At 52.9% G+C, this 18,827-nt stretch overlaps 1 protein-coding gene across 4 annotated transcripts in view; it reads left to right on the top strand.

Annotated features, from left to right (window-relative positions):
• KCNIP3 (potassium voltage-gated channel interacting protein 3) overlaps positions 1-18,827 on the top strand; it is a 92,370-nt gene that overhangs the window by 47,964 nt on the left and 25,579 nt on the right. Inside the window, exon 1 of one of the 4 annotated variants that reach the window (XM_070511724.1) lies at positions 13,199-13,440. The exons of 2 other annotated variants lie outside the window; for them this stretch is intronic. In XM_070511724.1, the coding sequence (XP_070367825.1) occupies positions 13,338-13,440 (103 nt within the window). In that variant the 5' untranslated portion in view covers positions 13,199-13,337. Of the gene's footprint in view, positions 1-13,198; positions 13,441-18,827 lie in introns of those variants that run through there. One more of the 4 variants, XM_014864229.3, reaches the window with a different exon arrangement.

Genomic DNA, 18,827 nt, shown 5'->3' with positions numbered 1-18,827 from the left:
TTGGGTTTTGTTGAGCTATTGAAACTGTGGTTTGATATTTTTCATCAGTTTTGAAAATTTTTCTGCCATTATTTCTTCAGATTCTACTTCTGTCCCTTTCTCTCTCTCTCCTTCTCCTGGGACTCCAATTTCACATTTGTTAGACTTTTTTTACTTTGTCCCACATCTTCCTTATGTTCTTTTCTGGTTTCTTCCTTCCGTTGAGTTTTACACCATTCACATTTACTGTAATTATTGGTATGGTTGGATTTGTGTCTGCCATTTCCCGACTTGTTTTCTATTTGTCTCCTTCTGTTCTCTGCACCTCCTTTACTGCCATCTCTTGTGCTAAACAGGTATCTTTTAGTGTACCATTTCAATTCCGCTGCTGATTTTGAAAGCTGCATTATTTTGAGTTTCTTGCTTAGTGGATCTTTTACGGATTACAATATACCTTTTAATTTTACACAGTTTACGTCAGAATACTAACTTAATTCCAGTAAAACATAAAAATTTTCCTGCAAGATATTTGCTTTTTCTCTCTCCTGCTGTGCGCTATATTGTCACATAAACTACACCTATAAATGTTACAAGTCAAAGAATACAGTGTTATAATTATTGGTTTATGAAAACATGATTTTTAAAGAAGTTAAGAGTAGAAATTAGAAGATAGTCTTTTAAATTTGTCCAAATAATTACAATTTCTGGTGCTCTTCATTTTTTTCTTATAGATTTGATTTACTGTTTTTCAGCCTGAAAGATTCCTCTAAGTATTTCTTGTAAAGCAGGTCTGCTAGCAATGAATTCTCCCAGTCTTTATTTATCTGGGAATGGCTTTTATCTTGTCTTCATTTTTGAATGATAATTTTTGCTAGATAAACAATTCTTGGTTTATAGGGGTTTTTTTTTTTTTTTTGTAGCACCTTGAGTATGTCATTCCACTGCTTCCTGGCCTCCATTATTTCTGATAAGTCAGCTATTAATTATATTGTTCCTTGTACGTGATGTGTCATTTTGGCTGTTTTCAAGATTTTCTTTTTATCCTTGTATTTCAACTGTTTGACTGTGATGTGTATAGGTGTGGATATCTTTGTGGTTATTATCATTTACTTGGGGTTCTTCGAGCTTCTTGGATCTGTAGATTTGTGTTTTTCATTAAATTTTGGCATTTTGGCCATTATTTCTGCAAATATTTTCTCTGCTCATTTCTCTCTCTCTCCTGTTCTTCTGGAACTCTCCATCACATAGATCTTGCTATGTTTAATATTGGCCCAGAGGCATCTGAGGCTCCTTTCATCTTTCTTCAATATTTTTTCTCTCTGTTCCGCAGATTGCATAATTGCCATTGATTTATCTTCAGGTTCACTGATTCTTTCTTCTGCCAGCTGAAACCTGTTGTTGAGACCCTCTAATGAATTTTTAAATTTCTCTTATTTCATTTTCCTCTCCAGAATTTCTATTTGGTTGTTTTAGGATTTCTATCACTTTATTGAGATTCTCCATCCATTAAGTCTTTGGTAATACTTTCTTTAATTCTTTAAATTTGCTTTCCTTTAGTTATTTAAATATATTTATAATAGCTACTTTGAAGTCTTTGTCTGCTAAGTATAGTATCTATCGATACTCAGAGACAGTTTCCATTGACTGCTTTTTTTCCTGAATGTGAGTTGCATTTTCTGGTTTCTTGGCATGCCTTGTAATTTTTTGCTGAATACTGAGTCAGGCACACGTGCAGCTGTGTGTGGCAGACGGTGTCAGCTTCTTCTGCAGGTCACCCCTGCCCTCAGGGTTGGAGGCAGTGAGAAACAGACGTGGGTGTGTTTGTTCTCACTTCATTCTCAGCCTTTCTTCATATCTTCTGGTCCTGCTGACCTGAAGCCACTTCAGGGATGTATAGAGACAACAGCCCTCCCTAGACTTCTCGCCCAGCTCGCACAGTTGTGTAGGGTCTCCCTCTCGCAATAAAGCCCTTGTTCCAAACCACTCATAGTGGTTCTGCCTCCCTGATGAAACCCTGACTGGAACAAGATCCCAATTCTCTGTTAAAATTTAAACTTCATCTTTTCATTCATTCTGTCCATTTCTTTTACTATCCTTAAAAACATATTAATTATAGTTACTTTGAAGTCCTTATCTGCTAACTCCAACATCTGGGTCATCTCTGGGTTCCGTTTCTGTTAACTTCATGACCAGTCACTTTTTCCTCCTTCTTCTCATGTCTGGTCATTTTTCACTGCATGCTGAAATTGTGAGTGGCATGTTGCAGAGGCTCTGGATTAGTTTCTCTCTGTGCAAAGAGTGTGGAGTTTTGTTCTCGCAGGCAGATACATTCCTGGCAAATCACACAAATCCCATTAAAGCTTGCTTTTAGATTTTGTTGAGGCAGGTCTATTTCAGTTTTTTCCCTTATTCATAGCATGTATCCCTTCTCTTAAGGCATGGTCTTAATCCTAAAGTGTGGCCGTTCTGGGATCTCAACAGAAAGCCAAAGGTGTTCACAAGTGTTCTCCATTTTGGCTGGGCCTGAATCTCAATATTTCCTCAGAGCTATCCAGCCTCTGAAATCTCTGTTCAGCTCTTAGCTCCCCTGCAGCTATTCTCTGAGAACCCCCTGGAGTTTCTTCCTACTCATGCACAGCCTAAGAATTGACCAAGGACCCACGGGATATTTTCATGTAGATTTCTGAGGCTGATCCTTCTCTGGCTCCCTCCTTTCCAGACCCCTGCCCCCTCAAATCATAGTCACCTTGGCAGTCTTGGACTTTGATCTCTGTTTCCACCATCCACTGTGACCACAAGTGCTAGGACATTTTGCTGCCCAGCATTTTGGGAAATAAGCTCAAGGATAAAGATGAAATGAATGTGGGGATCATTTAGTATGATTCCCTTCTCTCAAGAATCATTATCCTATGTTGGTTGCTGTCTGATGCCTGCATATAGTTACTATAAATATTTTGTCCAGCTCTTATAGTTGTTTTTAGTGGTAAGTCTGATGCCAGCTATTCCATCACGATTGGAACCTTCCTTTTCTGCACTCAGAGGGGCTGAAAGAGGTAATGGCGCTTGTATGGTTAAAAATACAGATGTGTTCAAACTCATCCAGGTTCCTGCTTGGTCTCTGAGTGTGTCATTGGGATACGCAATGGATCCTTTCTCTGTAAAAATAATAGAAAACACAGACCTTACTGAGTACCTTAAACAGCAAATAATGCTGTTCTAAGTGTTTTACGTGTACTAATTTATTTTACCCTCACACTCACTCTGTGATGCAGACACTATTATCATTTCCATTTCATAGTTGCAGAAACTGAGTCCTGTTGAGGCTAAGTTACTTGCCAAACGTCACATGGCTAATAAGGGGAAAAGCCAGGATTTGAATTCAGGCGTCTGACTGCAAAGCCTGCATTTAACAGTGCATTTAATAGGGCACTACGTTACGCTGCCATGTAAAAATGATCCCAATATGTTTACAATTTTGTTATAAATGTAAGTTACAAGAAAATCACATCAGCAGAGCCTTAAAAGCTACAGCTTTTCCCCCCAGGCTGCATTTGGATGTGCAGACTCTGTCAGCTTCATTCATTTCTCTGGATGAGGTTCCCTCCTTTGCAGTCCTCCTGTCTCTGCCTCAGTCCAGCCCACACTCATCTCTCACCCGAGCTCTTCTCTGTCCTTATCGTGGGATTCTCTGCCTCCAGGCTTGTTGTCTGAGCAGCAGGAGCAGAGAGAAAAGCCAAGCAGCTAGGCTAATGAGTACTGGTGCCGACTGGGGCCAAGGAAACCAGCCCAACCATTGGGTTAGAGTGTGGGCAACCTGAGGAGAGCAGCAGAATAAACAGCCGGGACCCTCAGTTGGGGACTGAAACTTTAGAAGGAAGCTCTCAGCACCAGACTAGTGACTGGCAAGGAACAGGCAGATCTCAGGCAAGGCAGAGGCCCCCAGGAGCCAATGTGGCCAGGGCAGGAGGTGGACGGGGAGGCAGGCAGTGTGGGGCGCACCTGCCACCTGTCTGTGGCACTGCCTTCAGAGTGAATTCAAACCCAGCTCTGCCTCTTACCAGCTGTGAAGACTTGGACACATCTCTTAAGCTTCAGTTTCTCTACCTTCAGATCCATTTCCATTGATTTTGACTTTATGGAACAGAAAACCTAAGTAATGGTGACTTATATGAGACAGGGGTTGTCTTCTCAAGCAATGGGAAATCTGGGGTAGGTAGTTGTTAGGTTTAGCTTGGCAGCTCGAGTCATCAGAATCCAGGAAACTATGTCCTTCTCTCATGGCCTTAGGTAGAGCCATCATAACTCCATTCCAGAAAGGAGTGGGGAGAAATGGCAAAAAGGTGTATGCCAACTGAGTCTGCCCTACTGCCTTTAAGATGGTTTCCTAGGAGCCCCACCCAATGACTTCTGTTTACATCCCATTGACCCAAACTGTGTCACGTGGCTCTCCAGCCACAAAGGAAGCTGGGAAATGGAGTTTTTTAGCAGAGCACTTGTTGCCCCCATGGAAATTACGATTCTGCTGGAGAGAAAGAACGGAAGTACAGACACTAAGTCTATGCAGCCAGAAATCTCTGCCACAGGGGTAAACGGTGTTATTTCCTCTATCGTCAGGGTTGGCATGAGGATGAAACCAGGTCATTCTTGCAAAGCACCTAATAGATACCTGGGTCAGTAAACGGCAGTGAGTATTCTCAAATTTGAGGAACTTCTTTAATGGCCCGTCTAAGAAATGTCTTCACAAGAGGCTGACTCCTCTGTGGAACGCTCACCAGGACCACCCACAGAGTAAGGGCTCAATAAATACTTGCAGCACTGACTTGTCTAAGCCCCAGGTAAGGAGACACCTGTCAGCAGAAGCTGGTAAGACACATTCTGAAGCCTTTTTGAAGCCCTGAGTTGGAGGAAATTGACCCTTTTTACTTGATATCTCTCTACCCAGTGGGTGGGAGATGAGAGTTTGGGCCCTGGGCCTAGGTACTATAATGAGGGGGGTATCAGCACAGACATCGTTGCTCATCTCCCCCAACCTACCCAATACCTTGTCCCTCTTTAGAGAGCTCTGGTTTTAGCCCCTGGTTCAGGTGTCTCCCTTCCTCCTTCACCACAAGTAGAGCTGGGCCTTCTCCCTTGCCCCCAAGGCAGGGGGTAGTTCCGGTTAATCAGAGCCATCATGTTTGCATTAATTAGGGTAGATCAGGTGCTGTAACACTGAGACCCCAAAAACCCAGTGGCTTAAGGACAAAGAAGCTTATTTCTCTCTCCTCTGATGATCTCAAGGTGAGTGTTCAGGTTGATGGCCAGCTCCACTCCACGCAGACATTCAGGGCCCAGAGGCCTTCCACCTGGTGGCTCTGCCAACACCTAGAGCTCTCACTCTTGCACAGTTAGGGCTGGGCACTGCTCTGTCTGGTCTCCAGCTGTGGGGATGGGGAGGAGAAGCCACGCCCAATGCAGTGAGGACCCCGCCCAGAGGTAGCACACTCTGCTTCTGCTCACATTCTTCTGGAGGGAACATAGTCACGTTCCCAGGCCACGGGGGTTTTGGAAATGTAGTCCCGAGCTACCTGCGTTCAGGAACAGCTCCATCTGTCACCACGGGGGTGGGGGTAGAATGGATTTGGAGGGATGACTGGTGGTCTCTGTTACTGTCCACCAGCAAATGTCTGTGTACGTCCTTCTTCCATGCACAGAACACCTTCCTCCTTCCCTAAGGGAGACAAGGTAAGAATGGGAGTGATACAGTAGGCAGTGGTCCACAGCAATTGTTAAATCCTGCTAGACAGAAATCGCAAGTCCAAGTATCATTGCTGCCAGAGCGCTCCCTGTCCACACTCAGGGACTGAACAAATGCCGATCATTTTTTGAGATACGTTTCCTGCAGGAACTCTCATGCTTGTTACCCAAAACTCAGGAATCTAATAGATTTGGATGATGCATCACACTACTCACAATCTGAACGCACTCCAGTCATTCTCACTCTCCGAAATGAGGACATGCATGGCTTCGGAGAGCGAGGACTCTTGGGCCACCTACCCTGGCAGCAGAATGAGAAAGCTCAGTCGGCCACCTCAGTCCTGCTCTCGGGGACTCCCCCCTTGTCCACTGTGCTCCACGGTCCCAGCCTAGCCGTCCAGGAGGGACTTCCCTGTCCATTTCCCTCTTGGCCACCTTTGCAGCAGTGTTGGGAAGCGTGCCCTCCCTTGGGAGCGTAAAGCTGTCCCAGTTTTCTGCTGGTCGAGTTGGGAGGGCCAAGAGTTATTGTAGGTCTTGATTAGTCACAGGCTCCTTTGGGCCAGCCTTCTGGTCTCTACCACAATATCAGTCCCTCAAAGACTTGCTGGTTTCTGGTCCATTTGCTTCCAGTCAGTTCTGTGTTCAGTAACTGCTACCAAAGTTCTTTTCTGAATATAGCTCTTATAGCTGCTTTAGTTTCTGGCTTCCTTGTTCTTCCTTGTTCTATGTTCTCTCTCACTTGAGCGGGGCCGCCTTTGTCTGGCTTGATGTTTGACTGACAAATCTTAAAGGACCTTAGAAAAATGTCTTTTGCAGTAGTCTTGTCTCTATTGTTTGGTCATAAGCAGTTTGCTTTTCCAACATTGGGGAGCCTTCAGTATCTGTTATCTCCCTCTTCCCTTCCACCTCCATTTTCAAAATAGCCAGCTCTCATCTGTTCTCTTCTCTTTCCTTAAGGAATTTCTTTTAAAACTTATTTCTTTCTCCATTAGCACCTCAAGGCGAGTGTTCCAGATTGGTGGGAGGCTCTGTTCCGAGTGGTCATTCAGGCACCCAGGTCCCTTCCACCTTGTGGCTCCACCCCACCCCGCCCCTCCCGGGCTTGTCATGATCTGCATGGCTGAGGTTGGTCATCAGCATGTCTGGATTCCAACCAGTGGCAAAAGAGAAGAGAGAATGAGGAGGAGATTCTCGCTGTCTTAGGGCCTCCGACCCCAAAGCAGCACTCACCGCTTCCACAGGCAAGAATGTAGTCACATGGCCATGCCTAATTGCAAGGGGGTCTGAGAAATGCTGTCATCACCAGGCAGCAACGTGCCTCGTTAAGACTTTTTCACTGTAGAAGAGAAGAGAACGAGTCTTGGGGGAGAGCTAGCAGTCTCTGCTACAGTGGTGGTCTCATCCTCTTGCCAGCAACTCATTTAGGAATGGCAAGTGGAACAATTCCAGCCAATGAAACACGAGGGATCGTTCATGAGAAGCTTCACAGGAAAGTCTTCCTCACTATAAGAGAAAGACATGGCCCCATGAAAGAGATGGTCCCTTCTTTTTTCCCAGGACGTTGTCATGTCAGGCTGTGATGTCTGGAACTAGGCATCCATCTTGTAATCATGGGGGGAGCAGACTGTGGATAAGGTAGATGGCCATGTAAGTAGGTGCAAGAACCCAGGTCCTTAATGATACCGCTGTGTCTGAGCTGACTGCCCCTGGAGCCATCCTTGTGCTGGATTTCCCTTGTGTGACATGGTACATTTCCTTATGGTTTAAGCTAAGTGAATGGGAGGTTTTCTGTTACCTGTTGCCATAGACCTCTGGCATTTCATCTGAAGCTGGGCCAGAACGGAGACTGCGTGGATGGGTTCAGGGGTCTGCCTGATTGGAGGGCTTGGACAGTACCATAAGATAAACAGAACTGGACTCCCTTGGTGTCACTTTCTAGGCTATCTTGGCTCCTAGGAAGCAGGCTCCTCCAGGAACAAGGTCGCTCGTGTGTGTGTTGGGGTACTTTCACATCCATCAGCTTGTCAAATTCTCATCCTTTACAGCGTGACAGGCAGGTAAATATCACCAAGTGACTCCATTTTGCAAGAAGGAAAGGAAGGCTCAGAAAGATGGTGTGCCTGGAACAAGCCTGCCAACAGGTTAAAGTTGGAACTAGAGACTCGGCCCTGGTTCCTCTGGACTCCCAGTTCAGTGCTCTTGCTAACGACACCGGGACAGCCTCTGCTGAAATGACTGGGGAAAAGGCATTATCTGGCGTCCCATTAATTATTTCATAAATACTCCTATGAGTCAGGTAGCCCTGTATCTTCAGGAAGCTTACAGTCTAGCGGGAGAGCAGAAACAAATAAATAAACACACAAGTAAGCATCTAGGTTCACATTGTGATGACTGCGAAGAGGGAAAGGGATGGGGGCCAAGGTAGAGACTAACAAAGGGGAGGAAGTCAGGAAAGACACCTCTGCAGAAGTGACGTTTAAGCGGAGATCCAAAGGACAAGTAGGCATTAGCTGGGTGAAGAGGAGGAGGAAGGGCCTGCCTGGCTCAGGGAAGAGCATGCACAGAGATCTGGAGGAAGGAGAGTCCTGCGCTCACTCAGGGAGCTGCAAGTGTGGCTGGGGTCACGTGAGCTAAAGAGAGGAGGAGGGCCCAACCACTCAGGTCTAGAGGGGCAGGGTGGTGTTGAAATAAAATCACAGGTCTGCATCTGGACTGCTTGGGTTCAAATCCTGATGCTGTGGTTTATCAGCTGTGTGCTCTTAAGCAAAGAGTTAACCACTCTGTGCTTCAATTTCTTCCTCTTATCACGTCCCTGCCTTATCGGGAGCTGTGAGGAATGAAGGAGATGTGTTGAAGTGCCTGGTACATAGCGAGTGCTCAGGAGATGTCAGCTGCTCTCACGGGGCTTGTTAAGGATTTTGGGTTTTGTTCAATGAGTAATGGAGAATGCGTTAATCAGGACCCTCTCGGTTTCAAGGGACAGCAACACAACTCACATGGGCTTAAGCAACAATAAGGGATTTGTTGGCTCATGTAACTGAAAGATAGAGGTTTAGATGTGTCATCAGGCAGAGCTGGATCCAGGCACAGAGCACTGTCAACTGGACTAGTCTCCTTCTCTCTACCTTCTGCTCTACTTTTTCGTGAGGTGACTATGTTCTCAGGCTTGCTGTCCTCATATGGTAGCAGGGTAGCCACATAGCTACCATAGTAAAAGAGAGTGCCTCCCTCCTGCTTGTCCCAGGGCCAACCTCACGGAGGTCTCTCGTTGTCCTGGCTCCCATCTGGGGCTCATCCCTGAGCCAATCACTCTGGCAATGGAGGAGTGGTGTGGGGTGGAAAGAGAGGAATTGATGCTGACCCACCAGTTATATCCCCAAACCTCTGAAACCACTGGCCTGAAGCTGGCAGGGGCCAGGGTTCTACAAAGGGAATTGGGGTGCTGTTACAAATCAGGGAGGGGAACGCCAAGCAGGCAAACACAACCAGTGTTGAGTCAGAGAGCCCCTGGGTGTTTTAAGCAGGGGAAGGACAGGATATGACGTTCATCTTGAGATGACCACTCTGGTTGCTGAATGGAGAAGAGATAGGAGGAGCACAGAGTGGAGGTGGGAAGAGGCATTGGGGATGGAAGTCAGGAGTCCAGCAGCGAAGGACGATGACACGGCTGGGCTGGTGGCAGTGAAGCAGAGGATGAGAAAGAGGCACAGTGCTGGGTCTTGGTGATAGACTGGGCAGGGGTGGGGACAGGCGGATGCCAGGCTAAGAGCCAAGGTTTTGGCCTGAGCAGCTGAGACGGGGAGCTTGAAGGGGGGCAGGTTTGGGGGAAGATTGAGAATTTGGCTTTGGATGTTCTGCTTTGAGGAGCCTTAGGACATCCATGGGGAGGAGCCCTGGAGGCATTTCTTTGGGGTGTGGAATTCCGCTCTTGGGCATTCTTGTCTGATTCGTATGAAATACGAGAAGGATAAATAAATTGAATAATGCCTGCTCTGCCCATTGGAATGCACTAGAAACAAGAGAGGGCTGCCCTCCAGCAGAGTCGGGTTAGGAACAACTTGCTGAGCTGTTTGCAGGGAACAGGTCCCTGGAGCAGCATGTGCCCAGCCCAATGTCTCCCTTAAGAGTCAACAGACCTCTTGGGCAGCTAGAGTAGGCTGGGGCATCCAATGAATGTCAGTCACACTGAAGGGGTCCCAGCCCACAGGAGCTAGCAGTGTCACCGTGGTGAGAAATGAGCAGTACGGGATGACATGGAAGATGTCTGGGCAGACAGCCGAAACACAACCCAGAATGGTGTGGCCCAGGCAGCAGCAGCTGTGGGGATTCAGAGGAGGAGGGGGTTAATGCAGGACTGGCGTAATTTGGGGTGGCTTCATGGAGGCAGAGCTAGAGTGGCAGCATCAATATTCCAGGCAAAAGAAAGATCATGACCTCAGGTGTGGAGCGCAAGCCCAGGGTTGGCCCTAAAGCAGCTGGTCTCTGAAAACTTACTAAATTAGACCAGGACACCAGGGCCTCCCACACATCCTGAGGTCTTCAAGTGCAGGCTCAGGGCCCTCAGCCTTCCCCTGTCGTCTGAGGAAGAGTGAGCTGCTCTTTCCTTCTCCGGGGCAGCCCTCAGCAACCTGCCCTGGAGTGATTGCTCTGAGTGCGCCCCTCCCCTCAGCCTTCCTTCTCCCCCATGGCAGGGAGCTGGCAAGTAGCACGTCAACACCCAGCATGCTCCCTGCCACACGCGGCACTGGGGGATGGTGGGGAGGGGTGAATGCATGCCAGAGCAAATGACCCCTGGGAGGGGCGCTAGAGGCAGCTGGGGAAGGCCTGGCCTGGCACTTCATGGGTGTGGGGAGGACGTATAGTCTTGGGGGCTTGTCTGCCAGCTTCCCTCTCCAGGTCCTGGGGAAGCCGGGGGTGTGATGGGGCCATCAGCCCAGCCTCAGTGGATCTGGATTAGCCCCAGAGCTGGCAGGCCCCAAGCTAGTGAGCGAGCGGGGGAGTCAGCTTCCCATCCATTAGGCCCATGGCCCAGGCAGCTAATGTCGAGCGGACATTCTGCTCTCAGCCCTGGTATCCACTTAGGCATCGTTAATATTTTACGCTGCACAGCCAGGGGAATCAATGTCTTGTTTATAGCTCAGTGTTTATGGGCAGTCATTGAAGCTTTCATGGGGAAGATGCTCAGAGCACCAGGGGAAACTGAGGCAGGGGAGCAGGGTTGGGGCAGTCTCAGGAGGACCCCCAAGATGGCTTCCTTTGCTTGCTGGGTTCTCTGTTCCCTTATCTCGCATTTGGCACCCTGTACACCCTCAGCTCTGAAAACACATCATAAGGGGCCACCAGAGCCCACGACACGTGCCAGCCTTATCTCATTCAGTGTTTTACAAGCCCTGCAGAGGCTGGATTATCTCCCCACTTCATGGATGAGGACACAGGCTTAGAGAGGGGAGGGATTACTGGGCTCCTGACCAGACCACTGACCGAGGATTGGCGGTAACTAGCTGGGACGCAGGCTAGATTGTGCTCAGCACGTAAGTGTGTAAATTAGATTGCAGGAGGCTCGTTAACCTTTCTGGACTTTTACACACTTTAGCAGCTCCTGTGCTCCCGCAGAGCTGTCTTCTCCGGCGATCGTTAGCATCTCTGCTCAGGACTCTTTCCTTTGGTCAGTGGAGGCTCACCGCATGCCCACGTAAATGGAATTGAAAGCTGTGCATTTACAGTTCTTTAAAAATATCTCCAATAACTCAGACCTTTAGCCAGGTGTGTTAAATAGAGAGGTTGAGGTTGACTACGCATGCCGAAAGAAACCGCAGCCTCTCTCCCCTTCAGTTTCCACCGGAAACAGCTGTCCTGGGACAGCGTCTGCTCCGGAATCTGGCAGGCCTGGGCCATACCTGTGCCGCCTTCCACAATCCACCCTCTAGGTCTCGATTTTCTCACCTGTAAAACGGGGACAGAGGAATGCCCACTGGGGGAGCCCTTGAGGATGACTAGGAAACCTAAAGGCTTGGCTCATGTACGCCGGCTCCGGAAGGGCCCTCAGCCACGCACGCTGCGGTTTCTAACCCGACCCGGGCACTGAGCTCTGTGCTTGGGGCACAGAACACGCTCAGTGTTTGTTGAGCGAATGACCGAGTGGGTCATAGAGGCTCCACAAATGGAAGCTGCTATTGTTTGGCCCTAGGTCCAAACAGGGCTCACGCTCACCGGCCTGGAGTCGAACTGGATTTCCCCCTCCCCTAAGACACCGGGAGGACTGAAGAACTCGGTGTTCGCGGCAGCCCGCGCTTCCCGCCCTCTGAAGTGCGGGGCTGGGGAGGACACCCTCGCGGTGCAGTGCCCGCTGGAGGGCAGCAGAGAGTCACGGCTCTGGCCCTCGAGTCCCAGAGTTTAGGGGCTCAGAGGATCCCCGGCTCCGCCCTGCCGCGCCCCCTCCTCTCCCCTTCCTTTCTCCTTTCTCGGCGGCTTTGCTTTCCTACCCAGTGCCCCTGGCAGGAAGAAAGCGATCCACCAACTAATTACACTCCTTTGCAAGGCCTGCTCGTAGCACTTGGCATCCGCTCAGCTCTTTCCCACAGCCGGAAGGCAGGCACCAGCCCCTCTGTATGCAAGAGGCTGCGAGTCCGACCAAGGTCACGCAGCAAAGTCAGGACTTGCACTCGGCTCCATTCACTCTAATGCCAAAGCCCACGCTCCCTCCTCAAGCCTCGAGTGCACGCCGCTTTCCAGAACCGGAGAAGTTTGGACACCAACTTTTCCATTTTCAGCGGGGGCCAGACCAGGGCCAAATTCAATCTCCGGCCGAGGGCTGATAGTTGTGGGAAATACCCCGGGGCGAGAGGGCTTCCCAGATCCTCCGAAGGCCACTTCTGCGCTGGCGGGCCAGACGGAGAGCGACGGTGGCCAGGCTCAGCACCCCTAAGCCAAGAGAGTGGAGCCCCGACTCCGCTCAGAGAGCGATGCCCGGCTCCCTTCCTCGCCGGCCCCGGGCCCCAACCCTGCACAGGCGGCTGGGGGAAACCGCCGACCGCGCGGCCTCCCGGGGGCTGGCCGGGTAGCGGTGGCTGCGCGCCAGGCTCGGTCCAGGGACTGGACCGTGCGGGGCGGGGCCGCCTCCCTCCGCCCCTTCCCCGGGCTCGCGCGGGGGGGCGCCGCAGGGGACTCCTCCCCGGGTGGTCGGCGCGCCTAGGCCAATGAGCGCGCGGGGAGCCGCGATGGAGGCTGGGGCGGCCCGGAGTGCCGGGGACCCCCGCCGCCGCCGCCGCCGCGCCCCCGCGCCCCCGACCCCGCAGGGCTGGAGAGGGGCCGAAAGAGGCGCGGCACCCGCGCCGGGCATGGAGGCGCCTCTGGCTCGCGCCGGCCGCCCGCGCTGCGCTCCGCGCCCCCGCCGCGCCTCGAAGTTTGCCGGCTGACTCGGAAAGTTACGCTCGGGCTCCGCCGCCGCGCCGCGTCCAACCTCCGGGCGGGCCCCGGCCCCGCCGACACCCGCAGCCCCGCCTGCCGGGGGCATGTGAGCCGCGGCCTGCCCAAGAGGCCGGGCGGGCTGCACCGGCCCCGGTGCCTCCCGAGGCAGCGCGCGGGCGAGGGGCACGCCCCGGCCCCAGGCAGCCCGGGCCGCCATGGGCCTCCAGGGCATGGAGCTGTGCGCCATGGCCGTGGTGGTGCTGCTGTTCATCGCCGTCCTCAAGCAGTTCGGCATCCTGGAGCCCATGTCCATGGAAGGTAACGCGTGGCCACCCGGCCCTCCGCTGCCCTTCGCCGGGGGCCAGCGGGCTGCGGGGAGGGAGCAGCACTCGCGCTCCGGGGCGCGGGTCCGCGGCCCTCGGGCACCTGCGCTCCGCCGCCCGGGCCGCCTCAGCCGCCGCCCCCTCGCGACTCCGGAGCACTGAGCCTGGGACGGAGGGGGCCGAGAGGGCTCGGGCTCCGAGGAGCCCCAGAGGGGACGGAGCCGCGGCGCTTGGGGTGGGTGTGAGTGAGATGTCGCTGACACCTTGAGCGGGCATCCTTGGCCGTCCTAGGCCCGCCCGTCCCAGGCCCGCCCTTCCCAGGCCCGCCCGTCCCAGCCGCCTCGGATGAGCACAGCCGGCTTGGGCTGCCCGGTGGCGGAAGGTGGCTCAGGGTGAAGATGACAGGAAGGACCCTCAGCCTAGGGTGCCTGGTGGCGGCGGCGGGGAGCAATATAAGGCCTCTGCTGCGCGATGGGGCTGTCCCTTTTGCCCCCTATCCCACATCCAATTCCCCCTCCCCAGGCAGGGCTCAGGCCCACGGGATCAGCAACCAAATCCTCAGGCGCCGCATTTCTGTCCCAATAAAATATTAACTAAGGAGACAGACCTACTCTTTAATCCGACACTGACAACTTCTCTGGGACCCCGGACAGGTGCCCTTGGAGCTGCTTCCCAATCCTTGCTACCTCCCTGAGACTGCTGGGCAGGTTAGCAGGGGCAGTCCCTCCAGGGCACACCCATTCTGAAGGGGACCTTGACCCACCAGGGCTGTGACTTCCCTTCCCCTCAGTTCCAAAGAAGCAATTGCAGCCCTGTACCTCTGAACTGTGGGGAAGGGGCCAGCCTGTCCTGTTCGTGTCATCTCTACCCCCCTGCTGTCCTCTCAGAGGAGGATGGGCATCCTGCTTGCCTCAGCACTCTGCTGACCTTGCCAGGCTCCAGCTCCTGGGACTGAAACCCAGATGCCCAGGACAGGGGGGAGGAAGAAGCTGCCCTTGCCTCTGAACTGCCCGGCAGCCCCTGCAGCCTGGGGATGCACCCCAAACCCCCGCCAAGCGCCGCTGGGGGAGGAAGGGGCACAGGGCCCAGAGGCAAGGCCCTCCCTCCATTCTGCCCTCAGAGTCCAGGGCTGGTTCCTCACCTGAAGTCCATGGCCACGTGCCCCTCAGAAGCAATTGGGCTCCATGACACCTTTTCTAGGTGAGTTCATGAGCCCCAGAGAGAAGGGACTTGCTTAAGGCCATTCTGAGAGATGCCACTCTGAGCTGTAGATTTTACTTGGAGGAGAAAGTTGCCCAAGCTGGGCCTGCACTTGGCTGCGTGCTGACTCTGGCTGGGGAATCTATGACAGAGACTTAGTGGGAAATGCAGGTGGTTGGCATGAGGTGGGGAGATGAGCATCCTGCACTGCGTGCCCCCGAGGCCCCCTTCCTCCTGCAGGGCACTAGCACACCCCCTCTACTCTGTCCTTTCCCCACCTGGAGTCTGCGGAGGGTGTGGGGGGCTGTTGGTGCTCGGGGAAGCCGTGGCCCCTCCATTGCTCTTCCTTGTTTCCAGGGCCCTCCGGGGACCCCCAGGGGCCAGGAGCCCCAGCCAGCCTCACTCTAGTTAGTACTTCAAAACCCTCCTAACTGAGTCGGAGCCGCTCACAGGGCTGTGCCGGTGTGGAGTTTGCCTTTGTGATTTCTAAGAAGGGCTTTCTTTACAGGGCAGACAGTATGCACAAGACTACCAATGCTTTATTCAGCCTGTTGAAAAACCCACTTCAGGCTCTAGTGAGTTTTGCTTTCCTAGTATACTGGCCCCCTGGCGGTTCTGGGGTCTTGACACAGTGGCAGGAGCACAGAGCCTCAGAGTCAGCCAGGTCTGAGCTGGGATCCCGTCACCCACACATACTAGCTGTAAAACTCCTTTAAGCTTTCAGAGCCTCAGTTGGACTATCTGTAAAGTGGGGCCAATAATAATTCCTGCCCCATAGGGCTGTGGCAGACTCATAACTAGTCAGCTGGGCTTTAACAGCCCCCAGCACCGTTCTTGGTGTATACTAAATGCACAAACTTCGTGAACCACTGGTATCACCAATGATTAGCAATAGAGTGATTACTCGTAATAACAGAACTGACTTCATGCTTGGAAACATTCTGTCACTCATACAGGCCTCCCCTGCCTGCGTCAGAGGGAGTTATAAGTTGCAGATGTTCTGTGTTGATGGGGAGTGGTGCCCGGTGGGTGCCTGAAGGGCCCATTGGCACGCAGTGTCTAAGGGACTGTGACATAGGCTGTGAGGAGCCAGGCCCTTTGGTCCCAGCCTGAATGTGAGCTGGCACTGAGGGACTGAGCTGGTGCCCGGCTCCCCTCCAGGCATACGCGCAGGCCATGGCGTATCTCTTGTCCTCTCTGAGCCTCTGTAGTTCTCTCTAAGAGACCAGGATTACCATGCCCCTGGGGATGGTTAGGAACTAATGGATCCGGGTTGTAGGGATGCAGCCTTCTAGAAGTAGACGCAGAAATCAACAGGCTTCCTCTGTCTGCCCTGGGTCCCCTGGCAGTCTCTGTCTCTGGGTGACTCCATGGAGGGAATTCCAGCCTGTTTTGGCCCCACGCTTCCAGGGTGACTTTGCTCACTTCCTCGACCCTCAATTTCCTCATCTGTAGAATGAGGATAATCACAGAGTGTTTTCCCCTCTCCACGTCACGGGGGTGTGGTGAACGAAAGCACTTTGAAAAAGTTAAAAGTGGAGCTCAGATCTCAGGGACTCATTGAGTGGGGCACACAGTGAAAGGCGAGCCTGGGCCGGTGAGCCCTGGGGCGGGCTTGCAAGGCTGGTACAGGCCCACACCAGGCTTTTTTGTCCACGTTTGCTTGACCTTGCCTGCTGCTGCCTATCCCAGTTCCGATTTCCTAAGTTCTGGAGTGGTAGCTCTCAGCTGAGGGCAGTTTTGCTCCTCAGTGGACATCTGTCAACGTCTGGAGACATTTTTGACTGTCACAGTTGGGGAGAGGGCACTGCTAGCATCTCGTGGGTAGAGACCAGGGATGCTGCTCAGCATCATGCAGTGCACAGGACAGCACCCCGACAAAGAATGATCAGGCTGGAATAGCAGTAGTGAGGTTGAGAAACCGCGTTCTGGAGGGAGCCCTGGCCAGGGGCTAGGACAACTGCTTTTCAGCCCTGACTTAGTCACTGACATGCTGTCATTAACTTGGGAAAGTCACTTGTCCCATCTGAGCTGTATCCTCATCTGTAAGTTGGGGGTTGGATTAGAGGCACCATCTCCCCTGGGAACTTTCCCTGGCTCCCTGCCCCCTCGGGTTGTGTTAGGTAATGCTGTCCTGAAATTCTCTATGTCCCCATCCCCACCCAATGTGGGTTCTCTGAGGGCAGCAGGGGTTATGGCCCCAGAGCGTGCCCAGCACTGCCTGGCAAACAGCAAGTGTCGAATAAGTATAAATTGTATGCCATGGTCAGCACACACTTATTGGGCACCCCTTGTATGCCAGGCAGTGTGAGGCCCCCAGGAGCACAAGTAATTCGAGGTCTTGGCCCTGCCTTTAGGGTAGCCCTGGGTAGATGCCATCTGAGGGGAGGGTCCCTCTGGCTTGGGTTGGGGCAGCCAGGCTGGGCCGGAGTGGAGGTGGATAAAGAGAACAAAGGTGTGAGGGGGAGAAGGAGGGTGCCCAGAATGGAGATATGCACAGCCTGGCCCACCATCCCTGGTCCTCCCCCACAGAAGTGGCCCCAGTCCTCTGCAGCTACCCTCTCCCTCTGTGCAGAACCACCCACGGGGGCCTGGCCTTGCAAAGGCGACCTGGGAGCCTGGTGGGTCCACAGCCGACTCTTGGCTTGCAACAGGCCAAGGGGCCACCATTATTCCTGCTTCTCTTGCTCTCCTTCCCCCCAGCACCCTCTGCTACCTTCGCTGGGGGCCCAGTGATACTCTGTGCATCCTGGATGCCCTTCCGCCTGGCAGGGTCCACCACTCTTTGTAAACTGCAAGTCCCTCAGAATTCCTGCAGCCCCTGGGCAGTGTTTGCAGATCTGGGATGCCGATGACAATGACAGTAGCCAGCATCTAGTGAGCGCTTTCTCTGCACTACACACTTTGTGCATATCATAATTTTGTCCCATTTTGCATACGAGGAAACTGAGGTGCAGGGAGGATAAGAGGCATACCTGAGATTACTCAGCCAGCGAGTGGCGGAGCCAGGACCCTTCCGAACCCGGGCACACCCGTCCTGGATGAGTCTCTAACTCCGCAGGGCCAAGGGGGCCGTTGACACAGCAGTGCATCCCAGCCTCTTACAGAGCCAGTGTCAGGAGCCCAAAGTGGAGGCAGCCGTCCACTTTGGATTGGGGTGGTGGGAAAGGTCTCTCTCGGGGAGCCGTGTGGAGACTAAATCTGTGAATGTGTACAAAGCTCAGAGAGCAGTGCCAGCACAGAGTAAGCGCTTTTATGTGTTGGCCGTCGTCATTTCTGGCCAAAGATGTCCTAGCCCAAATTCCCCCCAGGGTCACATGGACTAACTGTGTACTAGAAGTTAATGGGAGAGGAGGATGCATTTGACAGGCCCTTGCTGTGACGGAGATCCTTCTTCATGTGCTCTGTAAGGTCAGGACACCTGGGTCCCGCCTGGCCGGAAGGCGCTGCCCGCAGGCCCGCTGGACCAGACTCTGGGGAAGGGAAGGAGAGAGGCAGGCTCCGTGTGGGTGACTTCTGCAGATGGGGAGGGGGGCTGGAGCCCGAAGCACGATGTTGCTGTAGGCTGGGGGACTTGGACAAGGCCCCCTCCTTCCCCAAGTCAGTGCCTTGACTGTTGCATATTTAGACACAGTTGGTGGTTTCAAAGTGGCTTAACCATGGAATTCAAATGAAGTCTTACTTAGAGGTCCAGGAGATAGAAGGGAGACTGCTCGAGTTGAAAAGGGAGTCTTGCCCAACAGGCCTCCCCTGACCCCGCAGCGGTCCCTGGGGCTCCTCTGTGGGACTCCAAGATCTAGGAGTCACCTGAACAGCAGGGACTAAGTGAGGGCTGGGATCCCCCAGCTGGGTTTAGAGGGATGGGAGCCAGCGAGCGTGCACAGCACTGGGAGTTCTGCTGCAAAGGGCAGCAAAGAGGGGTAATGGCTGGAGGCAAAGGAGGCTCAAGAGAAGATTGCACGGCCTACAGGGGAGCCTCGAGAAGGCATCACGGGCGGCCCAGGGAGGCGTCACCAGCTCGTGCTCTGGGGGAGACCACAAAGCACCCCTCACCCGGTACCCAGTGCCTCTTATCTCAGTGAGGGAAAGAGGTGCAGCCACCTTTGCCAAGTCCCCGCAGATGGGTCCTGCACAGAGTGGGCTGCGTGGAGTACAGGACAACAACCTGGCCTGGGAATTTCC

This window comes from Equus asinus, chromosome 6, assembly GCF_041296235.1.
Source record: "Equus asinus isolate D_3611 breed Donkey chromosome 6, EquAss-T2T_v2, whole genome shotgun sequence".
Taxonomy (NCBI): Eukaryota; Metazoa; Chordata; class Mammalia; order Perissodactyla; family Equidae; genus Equus; species Equus asinus.
The sequence above is the reverse complement of the archived record's forward strand: the minus strand, read 5'-3'. Positions and strand labels throughout refer to the sequence as shown.